Source organism: Cyprinus carpio, chromosome A12 (genome assembly GCF_018340385.1).
Source record: "Cyprinus carpio isolate SPL01 chromosome A12, ASM1834038v1, whole genome shotgun sequence".
In the NCBI taxonomy this organism is placed as follows: domain Eukaryota; kingdom Metazoa; phylum Chordata; class Actinopteri; order Cypriniformes; family Cyprinidae; genus Cyprinus; species Cyprinus carpio.
This window is the reverse complement of record NC_056583.1, coordinates 10002365-10023113: the sequence shown is the minus strand read 5'-3', so window position 1 is coordinate 10023113 and position 20749 is coordinate 10002365. Positions and strand designations below refer to the sequence as shown.

Genomic DNA, 20749 nt, shown 5'->3' with positions numbered 1-20749 from the left:
TATATCCAAACTTAATAATGATGACAAAAATAATAATAATAATAATACATGATATATAAGTTTTACCTGTACATTGAAAACATTAAGTAACCTAATTACGACGTCATTTGACAAACATTTAAATAATAATGAAGGAGACTCAATCAGGAAGAATTAAGGTTAGCTAATACATGAATGACTCTGTCTTCTTCAGGAAGGGGGTCTGATGGATTAAAGGCGCTCCAGAAGTAGTCGGGTCATGATGTCAGTCAGCTGATGTTAAAGCATGTTCATCGCCATCAGTGTGGTCAGTACTGATGCTCCACTCTTTTGATTTCAGTAACGTTACGCTGCTATGCCGTGCTCAACCGAAGTTGGGTGAGTTTCACTGAGCTCGTTTTTTTCGTTATTCAATGCTTAGGACCATTTAATAAACACGGTTCATCAGATCATTAGTCTCTATCAGCTTAAAACGTTCATATTTATTAATGTGCTGCTAAGAATTACGTATGTGGCTCAATGAATTTGCAGTACGAGGAAGTGTGTGAAGCTATTAAACTCACAGTGATTAAACGTTTTGTTTGCACCGACTGACTTCCGCTCGTTATATTTCAAAAGCTTGGCTACCTGTAATTCAAAACCATTCAGATGTGATGCTTTCGCTTTTTGAAAATGCACGGTTGTAAAATTAAACATTTAAACCCTGCAAAAACTATAATGTGCGTAATTAAAGTAGAGACAAATTATATTGTCTATAGCCTACCTTATACAAGACTTATGGTGACAGAAATGTAAAAAAAAAAAAAAAAAAAAGTAAGTAAGCACTTTCCAAACACGTTTTTGCTTGTTTCCCAATCAAACTGCACTCATATAATAACGTACAGTGATGTTCAGCAATGTTTGTTTTGGCAGCTTGTTCTGTTTGAACAAATAAAGGTTTTAGCAACATTGACCTTGTATTTTCATGCTATGTATCGATCATAGACTGTAAAAAGGTATCGATTGCTTTAGAGTCACGTGATACATGTTGAGCAACACTAAACAATTTATTAATGGCTGCTGAAGGTTAACATAGCTTTTTAACCCTGGTTTATAATTAGTGCGTCTTGGGAGACCCTGTATGTTAATTCACTGTTTGTAAATGTTTGACAGAAAGATGTCTAAGCTGGTGTTGTCTCTGATACTGCTTACATCTGGGCTGGTTCGGTGCAGGCCACCTGTTCAGGGCAAGACAGGACTGGACCCTGAAGTAAATATGAACATTGTAAGTAGCCAGTAGTTATGACTTATATGTAATAAGCTGCAAGGAGTGCTCTTCATTACTGTCCAGCAAAATTGTCATTAAGTGATAAAACACCATAAATATAGAATAAATTCAGGTAAATTAGGTCACTTTTGCCATTCATCACAATGACATGTCGTGAAGTCAATAAACATAATTCATATCAGCTATGTGGACAATACTGTTCATTTTGTGAAATGCAGAGTTACTGAGGTGTAATAGTGTGGAGCTCACACTCATGGGGATAAAACACATCAGTTTTATTCAGAGACCCAAGCTAAGAAAAAATATGCAATTTGGTGTAGATGTTTTTATTTTTATGGTCAAAAATAAGATAAAATTCTGATAATTCTCATAGCTTGTAATGTAAATCAATGAGATTTTCATAACAGACTTACATAAATGTATTTTATATATATTTTGCTAGTTTTATCTGCATGAGCTGACCTCATAAATGCCATGTCGTATTATTCCTGTAGTGAACTTTGCACTACATTTGTAATATAATTTCCAGTTCTCCATTTTGTCTCATGCTCTACTAGTGAGAAGTGGATTCATTAGTTGACTATCTCTATAACAAATTTTGCCTTTATTTTGTTCTTTGGTGAGCACTGAAGATAGCAATGTGCTGAAACGCCTGCTTGCTCGTGTCTATTTGTTTTTAATTTACATGCACCCTGCTCTTTTTGCACGATGCAATTTATAAAATAAAAAAATGTTTTGTCAGATTTTTCAGCTTTTACTGGATTCAGTGTGCGGCTAGCAACCTTTTTGCTCATTTGCACTTTTTCTTCCCATGATTCACTGTGGCTCTAGTTAACTGACTGCAGAGCACATCATCATGTTATCACTTGTAAAAGTGTATATAAGTTATTGGTTCATATTTTCCCACAGACTCTGAAAGGAAATTGAAGTGACATTCATGCCCTTTCATCTGTGGTTAGATACGAAACAAGTTTTCTTGGCTTAAACAACGATAACTCATAATCATTGTTTGATCATTTGTACAAATCAAATAACCATTTGCAGAAACGCAGATAAGTGGTTTGTTGCTTTTAATACAATAACTGGGTTTTAGACCCAGAATAGAGACTACTGAGCCTTAAAAATCTGTCACTTGGACTACTTAAAAGAATAGTTTACCCAAAAATGAGAATTCTGTTATTATTATTATTTCATTAGAACATAATAAGAGAATTTAAATACTCTGCATAAAGTTCTTTTCCATACAACAACAGTTTGTAGTGGCAAGATCCATAAGGAAAAAAAAAAGACAATCCATTTGACTTGTACCCATATTCCATATTCTTCTTCTGAAGCTGTACAATAGACATACAATAATAATTTTGTGTTACAAAGAAAACATAAAAATGTACAGGATCAGCATGAGTAAAAAGTTATAGAATTTTTATTTTGGGGTGAACTTTCCCTTCAAAGTCACAATGTAACCGAAGTAGCAACAGATCTTTGGATTGTGATCTATATCTTACTGAAAGAGGAAAAATGTGGGGCGGGGGCTTCTTTTGGTTGTTGAATTGATGGAGGCAGATCTGAAAGCAAGCTTGCAGTCAGTTGAAAGAAACTGGCAGGGTTTAAACAGACTGAATGATTGAAGAAGTCTGACAAACATCTTCAGAGAAAAGTTTTACTGGAAGACAAAAACAAAATGATAATAATTCCATGTCGACTTTAAGTGAAGTGTGTCATTTTTGCATGTAAACACCCATTAGTTGAGTCTGTGTTGCTATATTGGACTGCTGAGAAAAATTTTTTAAAGCAACAAATTGCTTAGTTCTCTCTGCAAATTAATTTAAGATGGGCAAAAGTATCATAAATCTAATATACTAAAAATATACTTCAAATCATTTGGAGCTCAGATATATTTTCTCTTGATTACAGGGAAAATTATATTCTTTACAATGCGGCCATGAAGTTCTCCATATTTTCAGTAGTGGTCACATTCTGCATTTTATCAGACTTATTTCCTCTTGTATTTTCATTCTGCAGAAGTGCACAAAATATTTATTGTTTCCAACACACACTATTCCTGCAAGAAAAGAGGACAAATACAAAAAAGAGACAGAGAGAGAGATCCCCCAGTGCTTACCCTCCCCATAATGTGTGTTGAGCCAGCAGTGGGTTTATCCTTAAGTGGCCTAAAGTAGAATGAGCAGACAGAAGACCCAGTGGGAGTGGGAAATTGCAGAGCCTTTAATTATGCATGGGGAGATTGCATGGCAGGCCTGGAACCAAGAAGCTCACACAGTTTCTTTGAAGTATCTTGATTATAATTTATCTCATATCTGGAGGAGGAGGAGGAGGAGCAGTGTGTCACCATACAGCTTAAATAATTGTGCTCTTGAAAAGACAAACTAAACTAAGAATTTAAGCTGAACTGATGTTTTCTATTTTCATTACATTTAAAAATACTGCCACGTTGATGACATTCATTGTAAACGTTAACAAAGAAGTGTAGCTATTCTTAAAAAATGCTTAGGCTTTATATTTCTTCTTTTAAATAAATGACATTACACTGCTTTCATCACAATAGAACAATGCTTGTGCTATTTTGAAGTGTTGAATTGTCTAAAGAGAGAATGCATGTGTTTGCTGTTCTATTTAATTTCCTTTATCTTACATGGAGGTGTGTTTCCATTGATTTCTCCATGCTGTCATGCTTCTCATGGACTTTGCCCATGTTCACCATTATGTTTGTCTCTTGTAGAGTGAGATCATCAGACACTGGGGCTACCCAGCTGAAGAATTCGAAGTGGTCACTGAAGATGGGTACATCCTGAGCATCAACCGAATCCCACACGGGGTTAAAAACAATGATGGACAAGGTAAAGGTTTGAGTTGGTGTGCCAGAAGATTTGAATGAGCCCATTCATGCCCCTGTTTGGCTTGCGTTAACGTGAATTATTAAAGATGGGAGCTTTTGTCCTCACTAAAGTGGCCATTTGAAAGAGGAATGTCTGTAAGATGAACTCTGACTTGTCACCATTCATTGGTTCACTTTAAAACCATTACGAAACATACACTGTCTGTCACGTAAACGCACTTGGTGAGATGTTCATATCTGAACCTTAACGTCCCGTGGTTTTTAATAGTCACATAGCAATTTAAAGAGGGGAGAGAAGTGGTTTTAGATGAGTCAGTCTCGAATGGAGGAACGCAACTCACACATGATGTCTTCTTTCTTAGGGGTTTCCTCTCATGAATATCAAAATGTCATGACCTCTCCTAATGCTGTGCATTTATTAGAAGATCCTGTTTCATAAATTGATGAAGTTAGGACTCTCAAACCACTGACCTAAGTTTCATACAGCTCCACGAGTGTTTATAGATATCTGGAGTGTGTGTGTGTGTGTGTGTGTGTGTGTGTGTGTGTGTGTATATATATATATATATATATATATATATATATATATATATATATATATAATATTTTAAAATATTTATTTGATCCCCTGCTGATTTTGTAAGTTTGCCCACTTACAAAGAAATGAAGGGTCTGTCATTTTTATTGTGGGTTTTTTATTTTAACTGATAGAGACAGAATATCAACAAAAAAATCCAGAAATAAACACATTATTTAAAGGTTAGAAATTGATTTGCATTTCAGTGAGCGAAATAAGTATTTGATCCATACCAACCAGCAAGAATTCTGGCTCCCACAGATTGGTTATGTGCCCATGTTGAACACCGATTAGTCCTGTCATTTTATACTCCTAATGTCAGCTCGTTAGGTGTAAGACACCTGTCCACACAATCTGTATCTTTCATTCCAACCTCTCCCACCACCATGGGCAAGACCAAAGAGCTGTCAAAGGCTGTCAGAGACTCGATTTTAGATCTGCACAAGGCTTTAATGGGCTACAAGACCATCAGCAAGAAGCTTGGTGAGAAGGAGACAATTGTTGGTGAGATTATTCTGAAATGGAAGAAATACAGAACAATCATCAATCGGCCTCGTTCTGGAGCTCCGTGCAAGATCTTGCCTCATGGGGTAAGACTGATCATGAGGAAGGTGAGGGATCAGCCCAGAACTACACGGGAGGAGCTTGTTAATGATCTTAAGGCAGTTGGGACCACAGTCACCAAGCAAAACATTGGTAACACACTACGCCGCAAAATCCTGAAATCCTGCAGCGCCCACAAGATCCTCCTGTTCAAGAAGGCACATGTACAGGCCCATTTAAAGTTTGCCAGAGAACATCCAAATTATTCAGAGAAGGTTTGGAGGAAAGTGCTGTGGTCAGACGAGACCAACATTGAGTTCTTTGGCATTAACAAGACTCGCCGTGTTTGGAGGGAGAGAAATGCTGACTATGACCCCAAGAACACCATCGCTATAGTCAAGCACTGATGTGGAAACGTTATGCTTTGGGGCTGTTTTTCTGCTAAGGGTACAGGACGACTTCACCGCATTGAGGGACAAATGGAAGGGGCCATGTTCTGTAAAATCTTGGATGAGAACCTCCTTCCCTCAGCCAGAACACTGAAGATAGGGTCATGGATGCGTCTTCCTGCATGACAATGACCCGAAACATACCACCAAGGAAACAGAAGAGACTCAAGAAGAAGCACATTAAGGTCATGGAGTGGCCTAGCCAGTCTCCAGACTTCAATCCTTTAGAAAATCTGTGGAGGGAGCTGAAACTTAGAGTTGCCAAACGCCAGCCAAGAAACCTTAAAGATTTAGAGAGGACCTGTAAAGAGGAGTGGATCAAAATCCCTCCTGAGATGTGTGTGTGTGTGTGTGTATATATATATATATTTGAGGAAGTTTATATATATCGCCATCAGTCATAGTTTCCTGAATCTCATCAACAGTCTGAAATGTCTTTCCTTTCAGGTGATTTTCAAAGGTGATCTTATGTCTCTGTTTTTCATATTACATGGCTGGATACTGTCCTTGTATGTGTTTACTTAATGTAAATCTTTAAAACACAAAAAATGCAATAATATATAGAACATTTTAAAATTAATAAAAATGCATGAAATTTTCATATATACAGCACAGATCAAAATTAGAGAACAACCTACAATTTCCTAAATTTCAAGGTCACTGCTTAGTCCTATTTGTAGTTATCAGGAGTAAAAGTGCAGTTTAAGCATATTTCATGAGTTACATATATTCTTAAGCACAATAAAACAACTTAAATGAGATATTTGAAAAATAACACTTCAGATACCTCCCAGTTATTGATGTTAATCTGTGTTATACAGTGTGTCAACATTTAAGAGAATTTGGACTGAAAGCCCACTCTGCAGTGACCAAACCTCTGATCAGCAGAAAGATTCAAAAGGCTAGACTAACCTTTGCTGAGGAGCATGTTGTGTGGACAGAGTAGAACTGGTCCAAAGTTCACTTTAATGATGAAAACAAGTTTAATTTATTTGGGTCTGATGGGGAACATTATGTTTGTCTTCAAACTGGGGAAAGACTGAACCCAGAGAGAATAAAGAAGTCAGTAAAATGGGGAGGAGGAAGTGTGGGGGATGTTTTCTGCAGCAGGAGTTGGGCCTCTTATACAGCTACATGGCAGGGTGAATGCAAATTCCTCCTGTGGCAACATGTGGTTTCTTCCCTGCGTTCAATGCCCTATCAGCCAGCAATTTTCATGCAGGACAATGCCTCAGGTCTCACAGCAAAATGGGTAAAGCAGTTCCTTGAAGCTGAAAACATTGAAATAATGAAATAGCCGGTCCAGAGTCCTGATCTAAACCCAATTGAGAATCTCTAGAAAATCTTTGGTGACAACGTTATGGCTAAGAAACCCACTACAGTCACCGCGGTATCTATGGAAGAGACAGGAATAAAAGTGGACCAAGATCACGCCAGCGCAGTGAGAGAAACTAGTGTTGTCCTGCAGCCGAAGATGTGCTGAAGTCATTCAAAGCAGAGTACTCTACACTTGCTACTAATTTTTGACTGCTGTAACCTTCAGAAATTGTAGTTGTAATCTTCCTTCATGCCACAATTATTGCTCCACAAAATAAACATATTCATAAATTATTCTCTAATTTAGATCTCCTCTGTCTGTCTGTGTGTGTGTGTGTATGAGAACATATATATATAATATAAAACTATATATATGCTTATACTATATGCTTATATATAGTTTAATACTTATTTAAAATAAAAAAATTGAAACACTATTAATTAAATAACAAAAGTAAATAAAATCTAAAAAATCTTAAAATCAGTATCCATTTTTCATGTTACATTATAATGTTAAAATGCTCAATTTATTTTTACTATGTAATACATTTGATTAGTGTTTAATTGTAATTATTTTTTTTTTTAAAAAGTATAAAACTTAATATATGCCTTAATATCTAAATAATATCTTAATATCTAAATATTTATCTTTTTTTTTAAAATAGCATGAAAATAATACAAAACTTAAATGTATCAGCAAGTATTGTAATAGGCGTCTATAGAATAAATTAATAACAGCTAAGACGTCATCAGCTGAAAAACAAAGGAATCTCTGTGATGATAAAGCAGGCTGAAATCGATTCAGTTCAGATGAGTGTTATTGTGTTGTTAATGTTCTCGGTCCAGTACAACAGTGCTTCTGGAATTAGTATTCAGTTTGATATTTAGCGCTCCCTATATTTCATTAATGAGCAGAGAGATTTCTAAAGCTCATGCCCTCACACTAATCTCGCCAGGGAGCCCACTGAAGTGGAAAACCAATTCAACAGCCATACATCAGCTTCCACTCTCCCTCGATTTACTAACACAATGTCTCATGTTTTTCTAAATGAGAATACATTTCCCTGACACAAATCCCTCTGCTGGAGGATTTGAGGGCCTTTGAGAAAATCTGGCCTCATGCGTCTTTGCATTTCACTCATTGTATTAGATTAAGAGTGTTGTTGGCTGCGTTCTTGTATTTGACCTTCAGAATAAAATTGGCTTATGCAAATGAAAGCGTGGAAATGTGACAGGGAAGACCATGCTAACAAGACAAACCCTGTGAGGAATTTTCCTTTTCTAGTGATCTTAAAGCTGTATGTGCTTAGAGCTGGTAAATGTTAATAATAAATTTTGATATGTGATAATTAAAGAGCCATCAAGCTGTTTGTTTTTACTGGATGTCTGGTGCTGAGGGGTGTGACGTTGGGTGTGATAAGAATTGAAGCTCTGAGGTGGCACACGGGATATGCAACTCATTTGCTGCTGTCCCAGTTCTCCAAGTCACACGAGACACTGTGCTGCATGGCTCGAAGGAACACCAAGGAATGACTGTATTATTTTAGCGCCAAGTAAGGTTTCACAAAGACAGTCTCGCCTAAGAAAATACACACTCATGCAATCCGTACACACAGCGACTTCAATACAACTCTTCTGTGACAATTATATATTTAATTTTGGAGTTAAAATGCCAGGGTGATACAACTGTCCTGATTTAAAAATAACAAATTTATTAAAATTTTATTTATTATTTTATTTTATTTTATTTATTTTGATTTAATTGTTTTTATTATTATTTCTTTGATATATAGTATTATTTTAACAAAATTGCTTCACTTATAATTAAGATTTGATAAACTTTGCTTGCCAAAACATATCATGTGGTGTAACAAACAATTAGAAACAGGAAAAAAAGAGGGTAAAATAAAGAAAAACAGTTGGTAGATACACCTGCAGACCCCCATGACAGTGTGTATTAATGTTAGTCTCTGATCAATGTTAGTATCAGATAACCTGACTTTTATGAGAAGGCAATATTAACATTAATAATTGATGATATTTGTAATAAAAAAAAAAGGTGTAAGAAAAATATTTCATTTTTTACTTGATGGTAATTTTTAGAGTCATTAAAATTAGGTGTAAACTTTTCTCACAATCATGCCAAGATGAACAGGTTAATATATGAGGTTTGAAGCAGTGATTTCCTTTGAACTTCATTTCCCATAAACCCTATCGTGACTCATCATGCAACTGCTCTCCTGGGATTATTCTGCAGTTATGAAAAAATGTAGTCTCCAGCTCCACTATACTTCCAAAGTCTTGCTGTGTGAGTTGCAGGGTTTAAGGGGGATATAAGGAATGGCTGGCATGAAGTCAAACAATGCTATCAGCTCAAGGTCTGTTAGTGCTATTAAGAGGACCAGCTCACATCCTGTTTCTGACAGATATTCATGATAAAGGTCCCAAAAAAATAAAGGATGGCATTATCAGTATGAAGCTAATGCACATACTCCCTCTGCTGGCCAAACGTGTAAATGGGTATATTTGATTAAATTTACATCCATTGAAAGGTTTTGTGACTTTTTTGGTCTCTTGATTCATATTTTTGACAGAAGCCAAGCCTGTAGTGTTCCTCCAACATGGTCTTCTCGCAGCTGGAAGTAATTGGGTGACAAATCTGCCCAACACAAGCTTGGGTTTCCTCCTAGCTGATGCTGGATTTGACGTGTGGATAGGCAACAGCCGTGGGAACACCTGGTCCAGAAAACACGTCAGCCTTGATCCTAAACAGAAAGAATACTGGCAATTCAGGTACAAGAACAACATTTCTATGAACGCGGTGTATTTAGCATGTTACTCTGTGGTTTAAACTTCCTCAAAAAACATCAACCTTTCTACTTTTTAACAACTTTAAGATAAAAGAAAATCTTTTTTGTAGATACACTAAAATTCACAAGTCTCTTATGCTCACCAAAACAATTTATTTGATCAAAAATACAGTACAACAGTAATACTGTTACATTACAATTACAATTTAAAATAACTTTTTTCTATATAAATATATTTATGAATGTAATTTTCTATGTACTTTTGTAATTGTAATTTAATCTAGTAATCTTGTAATGTAATCTTTCCCTCCGAAATCATTCTAATATGCTGATTTGGTACTCTAAAATAATTTTTGAAAACATTTGTGTTGCTTAATATATTTGTATAATCTCTGATATATTTTTTCAGGGTTATTCAAAGTTCAAAAGAACAACATTTTATTTGAAATAGAAATCCTTTTCTTGTAAATCTTCCTTGTATTAAGCATTTATTTCCTCTTTTACAGCTGATACTTGTGTGCAGCGCTTGAAACCTAGTCAAACCTCAAATTTTAACATTTCTATTTTCCTTGCCTTGCAAGCTTTCATATTTCCTTCAGGAAATGCAGATCTAGTTCTTATTTTTGGAATTCTCTGTTGTGTTTAATGTATCAGCCAGAATCCTGAAAATCCTCAAAATAAAAAATAAACAAAATCTATTTTTCTTTCTATGTTGTTTGTGTGTGTGAGCTAGTCATGATGAACTGGCTAAGAAGGATCTTCCTGCAGTGATAAACTTCATTACAACGACCACTGGCCAGGAGCAAATCTTTTATGTGGGCCATTCCCAGGGAACCACTATAGGTATCACCTATCCTCTAAGCATTTTAAAGTGATTCATTATTTTATAAGTGGACATGTGACTCAGAGTTGCTATTCATCAAATTACCGGTCTACAAAATATGCTCAGAGATGTGTTGTGCATTATGCATCTCACACTGACAGTAGGCAAAATGCATTATCATATGTGTTATCGTTTGGGAGCCTCTCACACCACACAGCAGGTACAGTACTTCACACGTTTTGCTATGCATAACATGTTATTCCAAGCCTTATATATTTTATAATTTTATATTTATATTATATATTTATTTTTTCTTTAATTGTTGATGCATAACTTCCTATTCTTCATTCTTGCTTCTCAGCATTCATTGCTTTCTCCACGATGCTGGATCTGGCCAGCAAAATCAAGATGTTCTTTGGTCTGGCTCCTGTCGCCACAGTGGGGTTGACCAAAAGCCCCATGAGCAAACTGTCTGTTATTCCAGAGTTTCTCATTTGGGTGAGCAGTTTGTTATACTATACTGTAGCTCTGTTCCAGAAAATTAGAAAACTACCCCACTGCCTACTTAGGCAGCTGCCATTTAAGGATCTGTCCTTTAAAAGAAAGGATTTGGAATGCTCTACATAAGTAGCAATACTCTAAATTGATTTTAAAGTGGTCATGAATTGAGAAATCAAATTTTCCTGGATCTTTTGACATGTAAGGGGTCATTGTACTATAAAAATATTTGTAAGTTTCAGAGCTCAAAACTTTCTTGTTAGTCCAAAAATAGCTTTTATTGAAAGCAAGCTCAGAAACTAACCCTTGTAGCAAGTTCCTCTGCTTACTCAGCTATGTAAGGAGTGCTTGAGTAATGGTAGGGTAGCCTAGGATTCATAAGAAGGAACTGAACTGGACTCAGTGAACGCATGTTACTACCTCAGAGAGGGGGAAGGCGCTATATGCAAGCTCAACACCTTACCAGACACAGGAGTTTGAGAACTAATGTTCAAATCTCTGGATTAAAATGGCTCCATTCGCAGATCATAGAATCTGGCAAATGTATCAGATTTAGCCCAAACTGCAGCTCTACAAATGTCAGCTAGTGAGGCACCATTCACTAAAGCTGATAAAGCAGCAACACCCCTGGTTAAGTGCACCCTCACTCCCAGTGGGCATGGTAAGCCTCTGGCCTAAAAGGCCGTAGGAATCGCATCCACAATCCAGTGAGAGATCCATTGGAGACAGAATTCCCCTTCTGCTGACCTCCAAAGCAAACAAAGAGCTGTTCAGATAATCTGAAACTTTGTGTGCGTTCCAAATAGATGTGCAGGGCTCGCACTGGACACAACAGAGACAGGTCTGGGTCCCTTTCCTGTGAGGGAAGAGTGTCGTGGTTTGCTGCAATGTACACCTTGAGTGTAGATGCAGACAGGCACTTGTCCAAGCCTTCTTCGAGGAAGATGCCACATCAGTGAGGGTCCTTCCCTTGAGAAGAACACCAATTCACAAAAATTTCAGGTCGTATAGCCAGAGGGGGCCCTAGCCTGTGTAATGGTATTCAGAATCAGAATCAGAAAGAGCTTTATTGCCAAGTATGCTTGCGCATACAAGGAATTTGTTTAAGTGACATAAGCTTCAAGTACACAGACTCAACAACAATAACAACAACAACAACAGACAAAAAAAAGACAAATATTGCATTGTAAATTGAATAGTAAATTAATTGTATGGTATGTTGTTCTGTGGTTTATAATGGAATAGAATAGAGTGAGATGCAGGGATGTACTAGGATGGAGGAGGTAACAAATAAATATAAGTAAAATGCACATTTTTATTGCATAAGTGGGGAACATTTAACTGTTTATGAGGTAGATTTCCTGGGGGGTGAAACTGTTCTTGTGCCTGTCCTGGTATTTGCAGCTCTGAAGCACCGGCCAGATGGCAAAAGTTCAAAAAGGGGGTAACTTGGATGTGAGGGATCCAGAGTGATTTTCTGAGCCCTTTTCCTCACTCTGGATGTATACAGTTCTTGAAGGGTGGGCAGGGGAGCACCAATAATCCTTTCAGCAGTCCGAACCATTCCCTGTAGTCTTCTGATGTCTGATTTTGTTGCTGAACCAAACCAGACAGTTATTGAAGTGCACAGGACAGACTCAATGACAGCCGAGTAGAACTGTTTCAGCAGTTCCTGTGGCAGGTTAAACTTCCTCAGCTGGCAAAGGAAGTACAACCTTTGTTGGGCCTTTTTAACAATTTAGTCACAATGTGATTGTTCCACTTCAGGTCCTGAGAGATGGTGGTTCGCAGGAATCTGAATGACTCCACTGCCACCACAGTTCTGTCTATGATGGTGAGTGGGGGGAGTGCAGGGGGGTTTCTCCTGAAGTCCACTATCATCTCTACTGTTTTGAGTGTGTTCAGCTCCAGGTTGTTAAGACTGCAACAGACAGCCAGCTGCTCAACCTCCTGTCTGTAAGCAGACTCGTCACTGTCCTGGATGAGACCGATGACTGTAGTACTGTCTGCAAAGTTTAGGAGCTTGACAGAGGGGTCTTTAGAGGTGCAGTAATTGGTGTACAGGGAGAAGAGGAGTGGGGAGAGAACATATCCCTAAGGGGCACCAGTATTGGTGGAGCAGTTGTTTGACATGAATTTCCCCAGTCTCACTAGCTGTTGCCTATCTGTCAGAAAGCTGGTGATCCACTGACAGATAGAGTTAGGAACAGAAGGCTAGGTCAGTTTGGTCTGGAGGGCTGTTGGGATGATGGTGTTGAAAGCTGAACTAAAGTCCACAAACAGGATCCTCACATAAGTCCCTGTTTTGTAACACCATGTGGGCCTGGTGGCTTTCTTCTTTTGTTCTTCCTGAAGACCTGGCGCACATCATCCTCATTGATTTGAAGAGTAGGAGGTGGGGAGAGGGGGATTGCAGGAGGTGTTTACGGTTGTGTAGAGAGGAGGTCAGAATGGGTGTGGGGGGTTTCAAATCTACAATAAAACTCATTCAGGTCACTAGCAAGTTGTTGATTCGCCTCAGTGCAGGGGGATGGTGTCTTGTCCAGCGTGGGTGAAAGATCTTTGAATTCCTCCTGGTCCCGTCCAGAGACCAGACATCAGAGACAAGATATGAGCACGGCTGGCAGATTTGGCCCTTCCCCTGGGAGAGAAGGTCTTTCCTCAGGAAAATCCACCGGGGAGGAGCTGACGGCAACAGAACAAGCTTGAGAACCAAGTCTTTTTGGGCCATTATGTTGCCACCAACAAGAGTTGTTCCGAGTCCTCCCTGACTTTGCACAGAGTCTGTGCAATGAGGTTCACGGGGAAAAGGCACACTTGCATAGGCCCCTGGGCCAGCTGTGCACCAGTGTGTCCATGCCGAGAGGGACTTCATCAGGGAATACTACAGTGGACATTGAGTAGAGTCTCATGAGGCAAACAGATCTATCTGTGCCTGATCAAATCGATTCCAAATCAGCTGGGGTGAAGCCTCCACTCACGTGACATGTCATGAGAGGGAGTCTGCTACATGACTGAGGTTACCCAGAATGTGAATGCCAAGCAGAGACCTGAGATGTGACGAGAGCGAACACAACCCTGATGGTTGATATATGTGACCATTGCAGTGTTGCCCATCCGGACCAACACGTGCTTGCCCTGGATCAACGGCTGAAACCTCCTCAAGGCCAGAAGCACAATCAACAACTCCAGGCAATTGATATGCCAATGCAGCCGAGGGCCCATCCAGACCCCAGAGGCTGCATGCCCATTGTTTACAGCGCCCCAGCCTATCTTGCAAGCATCTGTTGTTACAACAATGCATCTGGACACTTGTTCTAAGGGCGCTCCTGACTGTAGAAATGAAATGTCCTTCCAATGGCTGAAAGTGCGGTGACACTCTGGTTTGATGCTCTCATTGTGTGTGCCTCGGTGCCATGCTCATTTCAGGACTCCGGTATGAAGCCAGTGCTAAATATGCATCAATCCCAATGGCGTAACCGCGGCTCAGGATGCCATATGCCCCATGAGCCCCTGAAAGTATTTAAGAGAACTGTTGTTTTGTACTTGAGCATACTCTAGCAACTCAAAGAGGCTTGCTGTCATAGTGACCAAGTCCAGATCTACACCGAGAAAGAGATACTCTGCACAGGAGGGAGTTTGCTCTTTTCCCGGTTGACCCGAAGACCAAGCCGGGCTAGGTGATTGAGGACCATGTCCCTGTGTGCGTAAACCAACTCTCGTGAGTGAGCAACAATAAGCTAGTTGTCAAGATAGTTGAGAATGCGAATGCCCACTTCCCAGAGAGGGCCAAGGGCAGCCTCCGCAACTTTTGTGAAGACAACAGGGACAACCCGAAAGAACTTTGTACAAATATGTCTGTCCTTCAAAGGCAAACCAAAGAAATGGTCTGTGCCTTGGAAAGATCGAGACATGAAAGCACACTTCCTTCAGGTCTATTGCTGCAAATCAGTCTTGGTACCTGACACATGTTAACATGTGTTTGAGGGTCAGCATTCTGAATGGGAGCTTATGAAGGGCCTAGTCCAGCACCCTTAAGTCCAAGATGGGGTGAGCCCCCCACCCTCTTGTCAGTGGAGGGGAGGGGCTCTATCTTGCCCTTCACCAGAAGGATCGGGACTTTCGCTTGAAGAATAGCAGCATTCTTGCCTCGCACTGAGGTAAACAGAATGCCACTGAACTTCAGTGGACGCCTGGCAAACTGAATCGCATAGCCGAGCTGAATGGTCCTGAGGAGCCACTGGGAGGGGATGGGGAGCTTCAACCAAGCATTCAGACACAGTTCTTGGGTACAGTGAAGTAGGGGCTGTAAAACACCTTCATTTCAGTGGGGAGGACAGGCTTTATCTTGCCCTTCACCAGAAGGGTCGTGACTTTTGCTTGAAGAACTGAATCGCATAGCTGAGCTGAATGGTCCTGAGGAGCCACTGGGAGGGGCTGGGGAGCTTCAACCAAGCAGTCAGACACCTTGCCAATGGTCACAGTGGAACTACGTTCAAATGAACCTGGGGCAGAACAGGTAACTGGCTTTGCCAAACCGTCTTTGCACTGCAATCGCTCTCTCCACCTGGGGGACCTCAGTATACCCCCTTGCTGGACCCCCATCAAAGGTGGTAAGAATGTTTTTGTCAGCTCCTCATGCACCAATGAGATAGAAGGAAACTGGGACTGGACACGGCTTAGTGTCGCACTCAGCAGCCAGAAACCAATCCTCCAGCCGAGAGCATTCAGGACAGGACAGCATTCAAGACCAATGCTGCCAATGCAAACATGGCTGCCATCTCTGCATTCCTCTCAGACTGAAAGGGTTAGTTCACCCAAAAACGCTGACCCCATACGTCATATTCCTGGAACTGGTTCCGTTTTACAACAGTGAGCACAAGCTAGATTCAAGTGATTATTACGTTTTGAATATGGATATTTTTCTTACAAAAACGCATCGATTCGTTACAGGAGGCCTTTGTCCACCCCACCAAGCCATGTGAGACACTTTCTATTTCAGAAAGGGCACTTTCTATTTCACGTCTTTTGGACTGAAGCAATGCAACACCCGCTGAGTGGCATTAAACAGCTTGAAAGATCAAAAACTATTTTTTATAATAACTCCGACTGGATTCATCTGAAAGAAGAAAGTCATATACACCTAGGATGCCTCGGGGGTGGGTAAAACGCAGCCTAATTTCCATTTTTGGGTGAACTAACCCTCGTAAAACTCAGCACCTGGGGGTGCAAGTTCAGTCGAGTCATCAGCTTCTGATGGTTCCAGCCCACCCTCCAATGCTGCGAACAACAACTCATCCTCTTCACGTGCCTCAAATGAGACATTTGAATTTCCCTGAGACTGACAAACTGCTGTCAAACTCATCCAAAAGCTCAACCGGAGAACAGGAAATGTGGGAGGAATGAGAGGTCCGCAGGTACTCTCCCAGTGGAACTACTCTTACCTCACCATGCTCTTCCCTGACGCACATCGCTGCGGCGTCACACCTGGAAGTAGAAGGTCCGGAACGGGAAGCAGTTGGGGTGATTGCTGCAAGCGCAGTCGGTCTTAGTTGTGCATCGTCTTTGCAGTACGTATGTTGCACGATATAATATACTATATATTATACTAATATATACAAATATACTAAAAAGGAATTGGGATACCCCACTTTTAAAAACGGTACGATTCCTCATTTTAATAGTACTGGTACTTTCAGAATGACAGCGTTTTAATAAGAGCCGTATTTCCTGAGTTGCGTCAACGTGCGACAGACAGAAGGACAGCGTGTGTTCGCACTCTGCTTCAGCTCCCTGCATGAACACTTGCCTTGCCAAATTTTATATACTAGCACAGCAGAGCACTTCTAAAGTTATCGACAATGAGTGAATAAGAGACTTGCAAGAATGAGAAAATAAAGTCTAGCATGCGATTGCCAATTCAGATCTCTTTCAGCAGTTACTGTGCTTCAGCGATCAAATACACACACAATGATGTTAAAATGCTCGTCTTGGTTTATGACTGAAATGAAAGTAAACAGCTGAGAAAGAAAACGCGTGTGTATCAATAAATTGGGTGGCAGCAGACTAATATTTGTGCTGTCTCTACAATGCTAATCAAGAAAAATAGAAAACCATTCACTAATCTTGACTAACTTCACTAGCTTTAATAAGGATAAATGTATGAACGTTTCATTCATACAGTAAAGACTACAGTGCTTACTTTTACATTTTGATTACTTTATTCAATTTCTGTATCATCTCTTTCTTGAATTATACTGTTAAATAGACCTACTGTACCTAAAACACTGTTTATTTCATTTGTGTCTTTGTTTTATTGTATTAGTCCTTTTGTTACTTACATCTATGTTCTTATTTTTAATAACAAAAATGGCTATATCATGATATAAATTGTGATTGTGAAATAAAATTACTCCTAGCATTGAATAATATTTTGGTCTTATTTCCCACCCCTAGCTCATGCCCTAAGCTAAATTACTAATGTTGCAAAGATCAAAGATACATACCTGTAGGCTCGGCTGTATCTTAGTCATAGACTGGTAATTGCTCACCATAGGCCTGTAATCACCACCATTCATGTAATTTAATTTTTTTAAGGGGGAGGAAATGCTCAAAAAGCAGCTGTCACTCATATTGGTGTGTAAAACAAGCGCACGACGAAGGAAATATCAAAATAGTTCTTTTAATGAGCCACAGGAGACAAAAGGGCACATCCAAACACAAATGATCTAAAATCAAACATTAATAGCGGACAAAGGAATAAAGGAGAACACAGACTTTAAATAGTGAACGTAATCAGTGGGAAACAGAAACAGGTGTGGGGCTAATTAATTAACTAAACAAGAAAAGGAACATGACCAAATAAGGAAACTAAGCGATAACAGAAGTCCATGATTGTGACAGCAACACTGCTCAATTGAGAGATTTCTTTCTTTCTTTCTTTCTTTCATGGGTATCGGTTCAGTAGTAGTATCTGGATATTTTAGTCAGGTATCGTAACGAAGTCCAAATTTTGGTATTTTGACAACACTAATAATATATATATACATATATGTGTGTGTGTGTGCGTGCGTGTGTGTGTGCATACTACAGTACATATATTCTTATGATATATTCTTCTTCTTGTGATACTTTAAAATCTAGCCTCTGTTGACAGTTCACTAGGTTTTGGAACAAAGCCTATAACACATTATAGTGTTTTTACAGTATTTTTCCTGGTAGTGATAAAAAAAAAATAAAAAAAATATGTTACAGAAATCAGTAATCAATAAAAAGTGTTTTCCTTACAACTGAAGGTCATCAAGCACATGAAGGTTACAGTGAGTTTGTTTTTTAAGGTTAATTACAGACACAAAAATAATTTTAAACCCATTTACCGTAGCTCCATTCTATATAAACATATACAAAATAAATACTGGAATAAGCTCAATAATGCACATACAGCCATGATGATAGTTTATAAGAATATGTTTTTTTTTTTTTTTTTTTTTTTTTTGTAGGATCTCTTTGGAAGGAAAGACTTCTTTCCACAGAATGACTTGATTAAGTTTTTTGCCACTGAGTTCTGCAGCAGAAAGCCTTTGAGTGTGCTGTGTGGGAACATCTTCTTTCTTCTCTGCGGCTTTGATGAGAAGAACCTGAATATGGTATAACACTCTTAAGCTTTGTTAACTCACACTTTTTTTTTATCTCAATGGATTTGAGAATGTTCCTTCATCTCTCTCTTTTTTTCAGAGCAGAACACCTGTGTACACAACACACTGCCCAGCAGGAACCTCAGTCCAGAACATGGTTCATTGGGCTCAGGTACACACACACACACACACACACACACACACACACACACAAAACTAATTCTCTAGGTAACATGTTAAGGTGCCTTACTGAATGTCCCTTTCCATCTGCAATAAACTTTAAAACATTCCCACATTATTTCCTCAAAATGAGTGAAAGCACAAACACCAGTTCCTTCATATGTCTCAGAGTTCATCAGCATGAATTAACAGAGCAGAGAAGCACTGAGGTTTTTTGGTGAGACCCATAGTTGCATTGAGATTTTTCTGGACCTGCTTGACCACATTGCCCCACATGTGTTCTCAGGTGCACTTAATTATATTCTGTCATATATAGATGGTATATTTAATTATATATAATGGAATATTATTATTATATGATATTATTATGTCCCATTTTCATTTATATTCTCATTACCACTGTTTGGGAACCTTAAAGTGGATGGACAGGACTCCAGTGTGAACACAATCTTTCTAGATAGGGCATAAGGCTCAGTGATTCAAGATAATAAAATGCAGAACTTTGAACATTCTACTTCATAGCTTTACCTGATTTTAAATCCATTTCTTGTATTCTTTGTACAGGCTGTGAAATCCAGTAAGCTTATGGCTTATGATTATGGAAAAGCTGGAAATATGGCACATTATAATCAGGTAACATTGAGGACTTGACTATTTCTGCCCTTAAAGGAACCCAAAAATGAAAGTTCTGTCATTTACTCACCCTCATGTCTATATACATTTCTTTCTTATGCTGAACATAAAACAGCCCTAACCAAACAGCTTCAGTTTCCAGTTCTAGTTACCAACATTCCTCAAAATACTCTATCCTCATTTGTGTTCCTCAGAAGAGACAGTCATATAGGTTTGGAAATGACATGAGAATGAGTAAATGATGACAGAATTTCACTTTAAGCTATTTTCACCACTAACTATACAATTAATTTGCCTATCCAGGGGATATTTGAAATACTGTAGACTCTTGTGAGGATTAATGTGTCATGTTTGCTGTCACTCTGAGAGTCAGTAGTGAAACTGACCAGTGCTTTAAGTATTAAAGTCTCTTCCTGCTTCTCCCCTATCAGTCGACCCCTCCCCTGTACAACGTGCGGGATATGACAGTACCCACAGCCTTGTGGTCTGGTGGGCAGGACACTCTGGCAGATCCTCAGGACGTGGCTCTACTGCTTACACAGATACCTAAATTGGTGTACCACCGTAACATTAAGCACTGGGAGCACCTGGACTTCATCTGGGGTTTGGATGCCCCACAAGAGATGTACAACAAACTGATCAAAATGATGAAGGAGAATGTGTGAAGAGACATTTTGATTGAGCAGTAGGTTCTATCAGCAGTTTTTTAAACATTTTCTTGAGCTTGAACTAATGCTTCTGTACATCTTTGTTTGTTCTGTCTGTAAGCAGATGAACCCATTTGTTTGAGGTGTTGTTAAATGTCAAATTAATTTGCAAGCAATTTGCAAATGTAAATTTGATATTTCAAAACTGATTTAAGCCTTCGGGCCATCACCCAGAGACCAGAGTTTTACACTCATGATCAGGTGTTGCATTTTAATGTCTTTTAAAGAACATGCACTTTTTTAAATGTGTTTTTAACTAGCTTTTACTAACAACTACATCTACAAACTCACTATACCGTATCATTTCATGGAATGTCTTAAGGTTTTGTCACATAATGGATGGATTTTGTAAAACATGACTTGAAATAAACACATTGGTGCTGAAGACGTGTATTCAAAAAGTAACTTGGCTTGGTAGGAGATTTTTTACATTTAAACCACTTTAAAACAAACTGAATATATATATATATATATA

General features: G+C 38.9%; 1 protein-coding gene across 2 annotated transcripts; it reads left to right on the top strand.

The window, feature by feature from the left end:
- The first annotated feature begins 144 nt into the window (after window positions 1–144).
- On the top strand, window positions 145–20659 carry LOC109099180 (lysosomal acid lipase/cholesteryl ester hydrolase-like). Of its 2 annotated transcripts, none has more exons than XM_042767437.1 (10): window positions 145–286; window positions 1132–1243; window positions 3987–4104; window positions 9584–9782; window positions 10533–10642; window positions 10984–11120; window positions 18620–18766; window positions 18855–18926; window positions 19499–19567; window positions 19999–20659. In XM_042767437.1, the coding sequence occupies exons 2-10, from the start codon at window positions 1136–1138 to the stop codon at window positions 20230–20232; spliced, it is 1194 nt and encodes a 397-aa protein (XP_042623371.1). In that variant the 5' UTR covers window positions 145–286; window positions 1132–1135; the 3' UTR covers window positions 20233–20659. The 2 variants fall into 2 exon arrangements, with proteins under 2 accessions (XP_042623371.1, XP_042623370.1); XM_042767436.1 differs by having other exon boundaries at window positions 185–357.
- The last annotated feature ends 90 nt before the right edge of the window (window positions 20660–20749 follow it).

What these genes read in the sequence shown, in the direction of transcription:
- LOC109099180 (XM_042767436.1), top strand. Translation starts at nt 335, where the DNA reads ATGCCGTGCTCAACCGAAGTTGG. An exon ending in CCGTGCTCAACCGAAGTTGG is followed by an intron (nt 358 to 1,131) that starts GTGAGTTTCACT and finishes AATGTTTGACAG; the next exon opens with AAAGATGTCTAAGCTGGTGT. An exon ending in ACATGGTTCATTGGGCTCAG is followed by an intron (nt 18,927 to 19,498) that starts GTACACACACAC and finishes TTCTTTGTACAG; the next exon opens with GCTGTGAAATCCAGTAAGCT.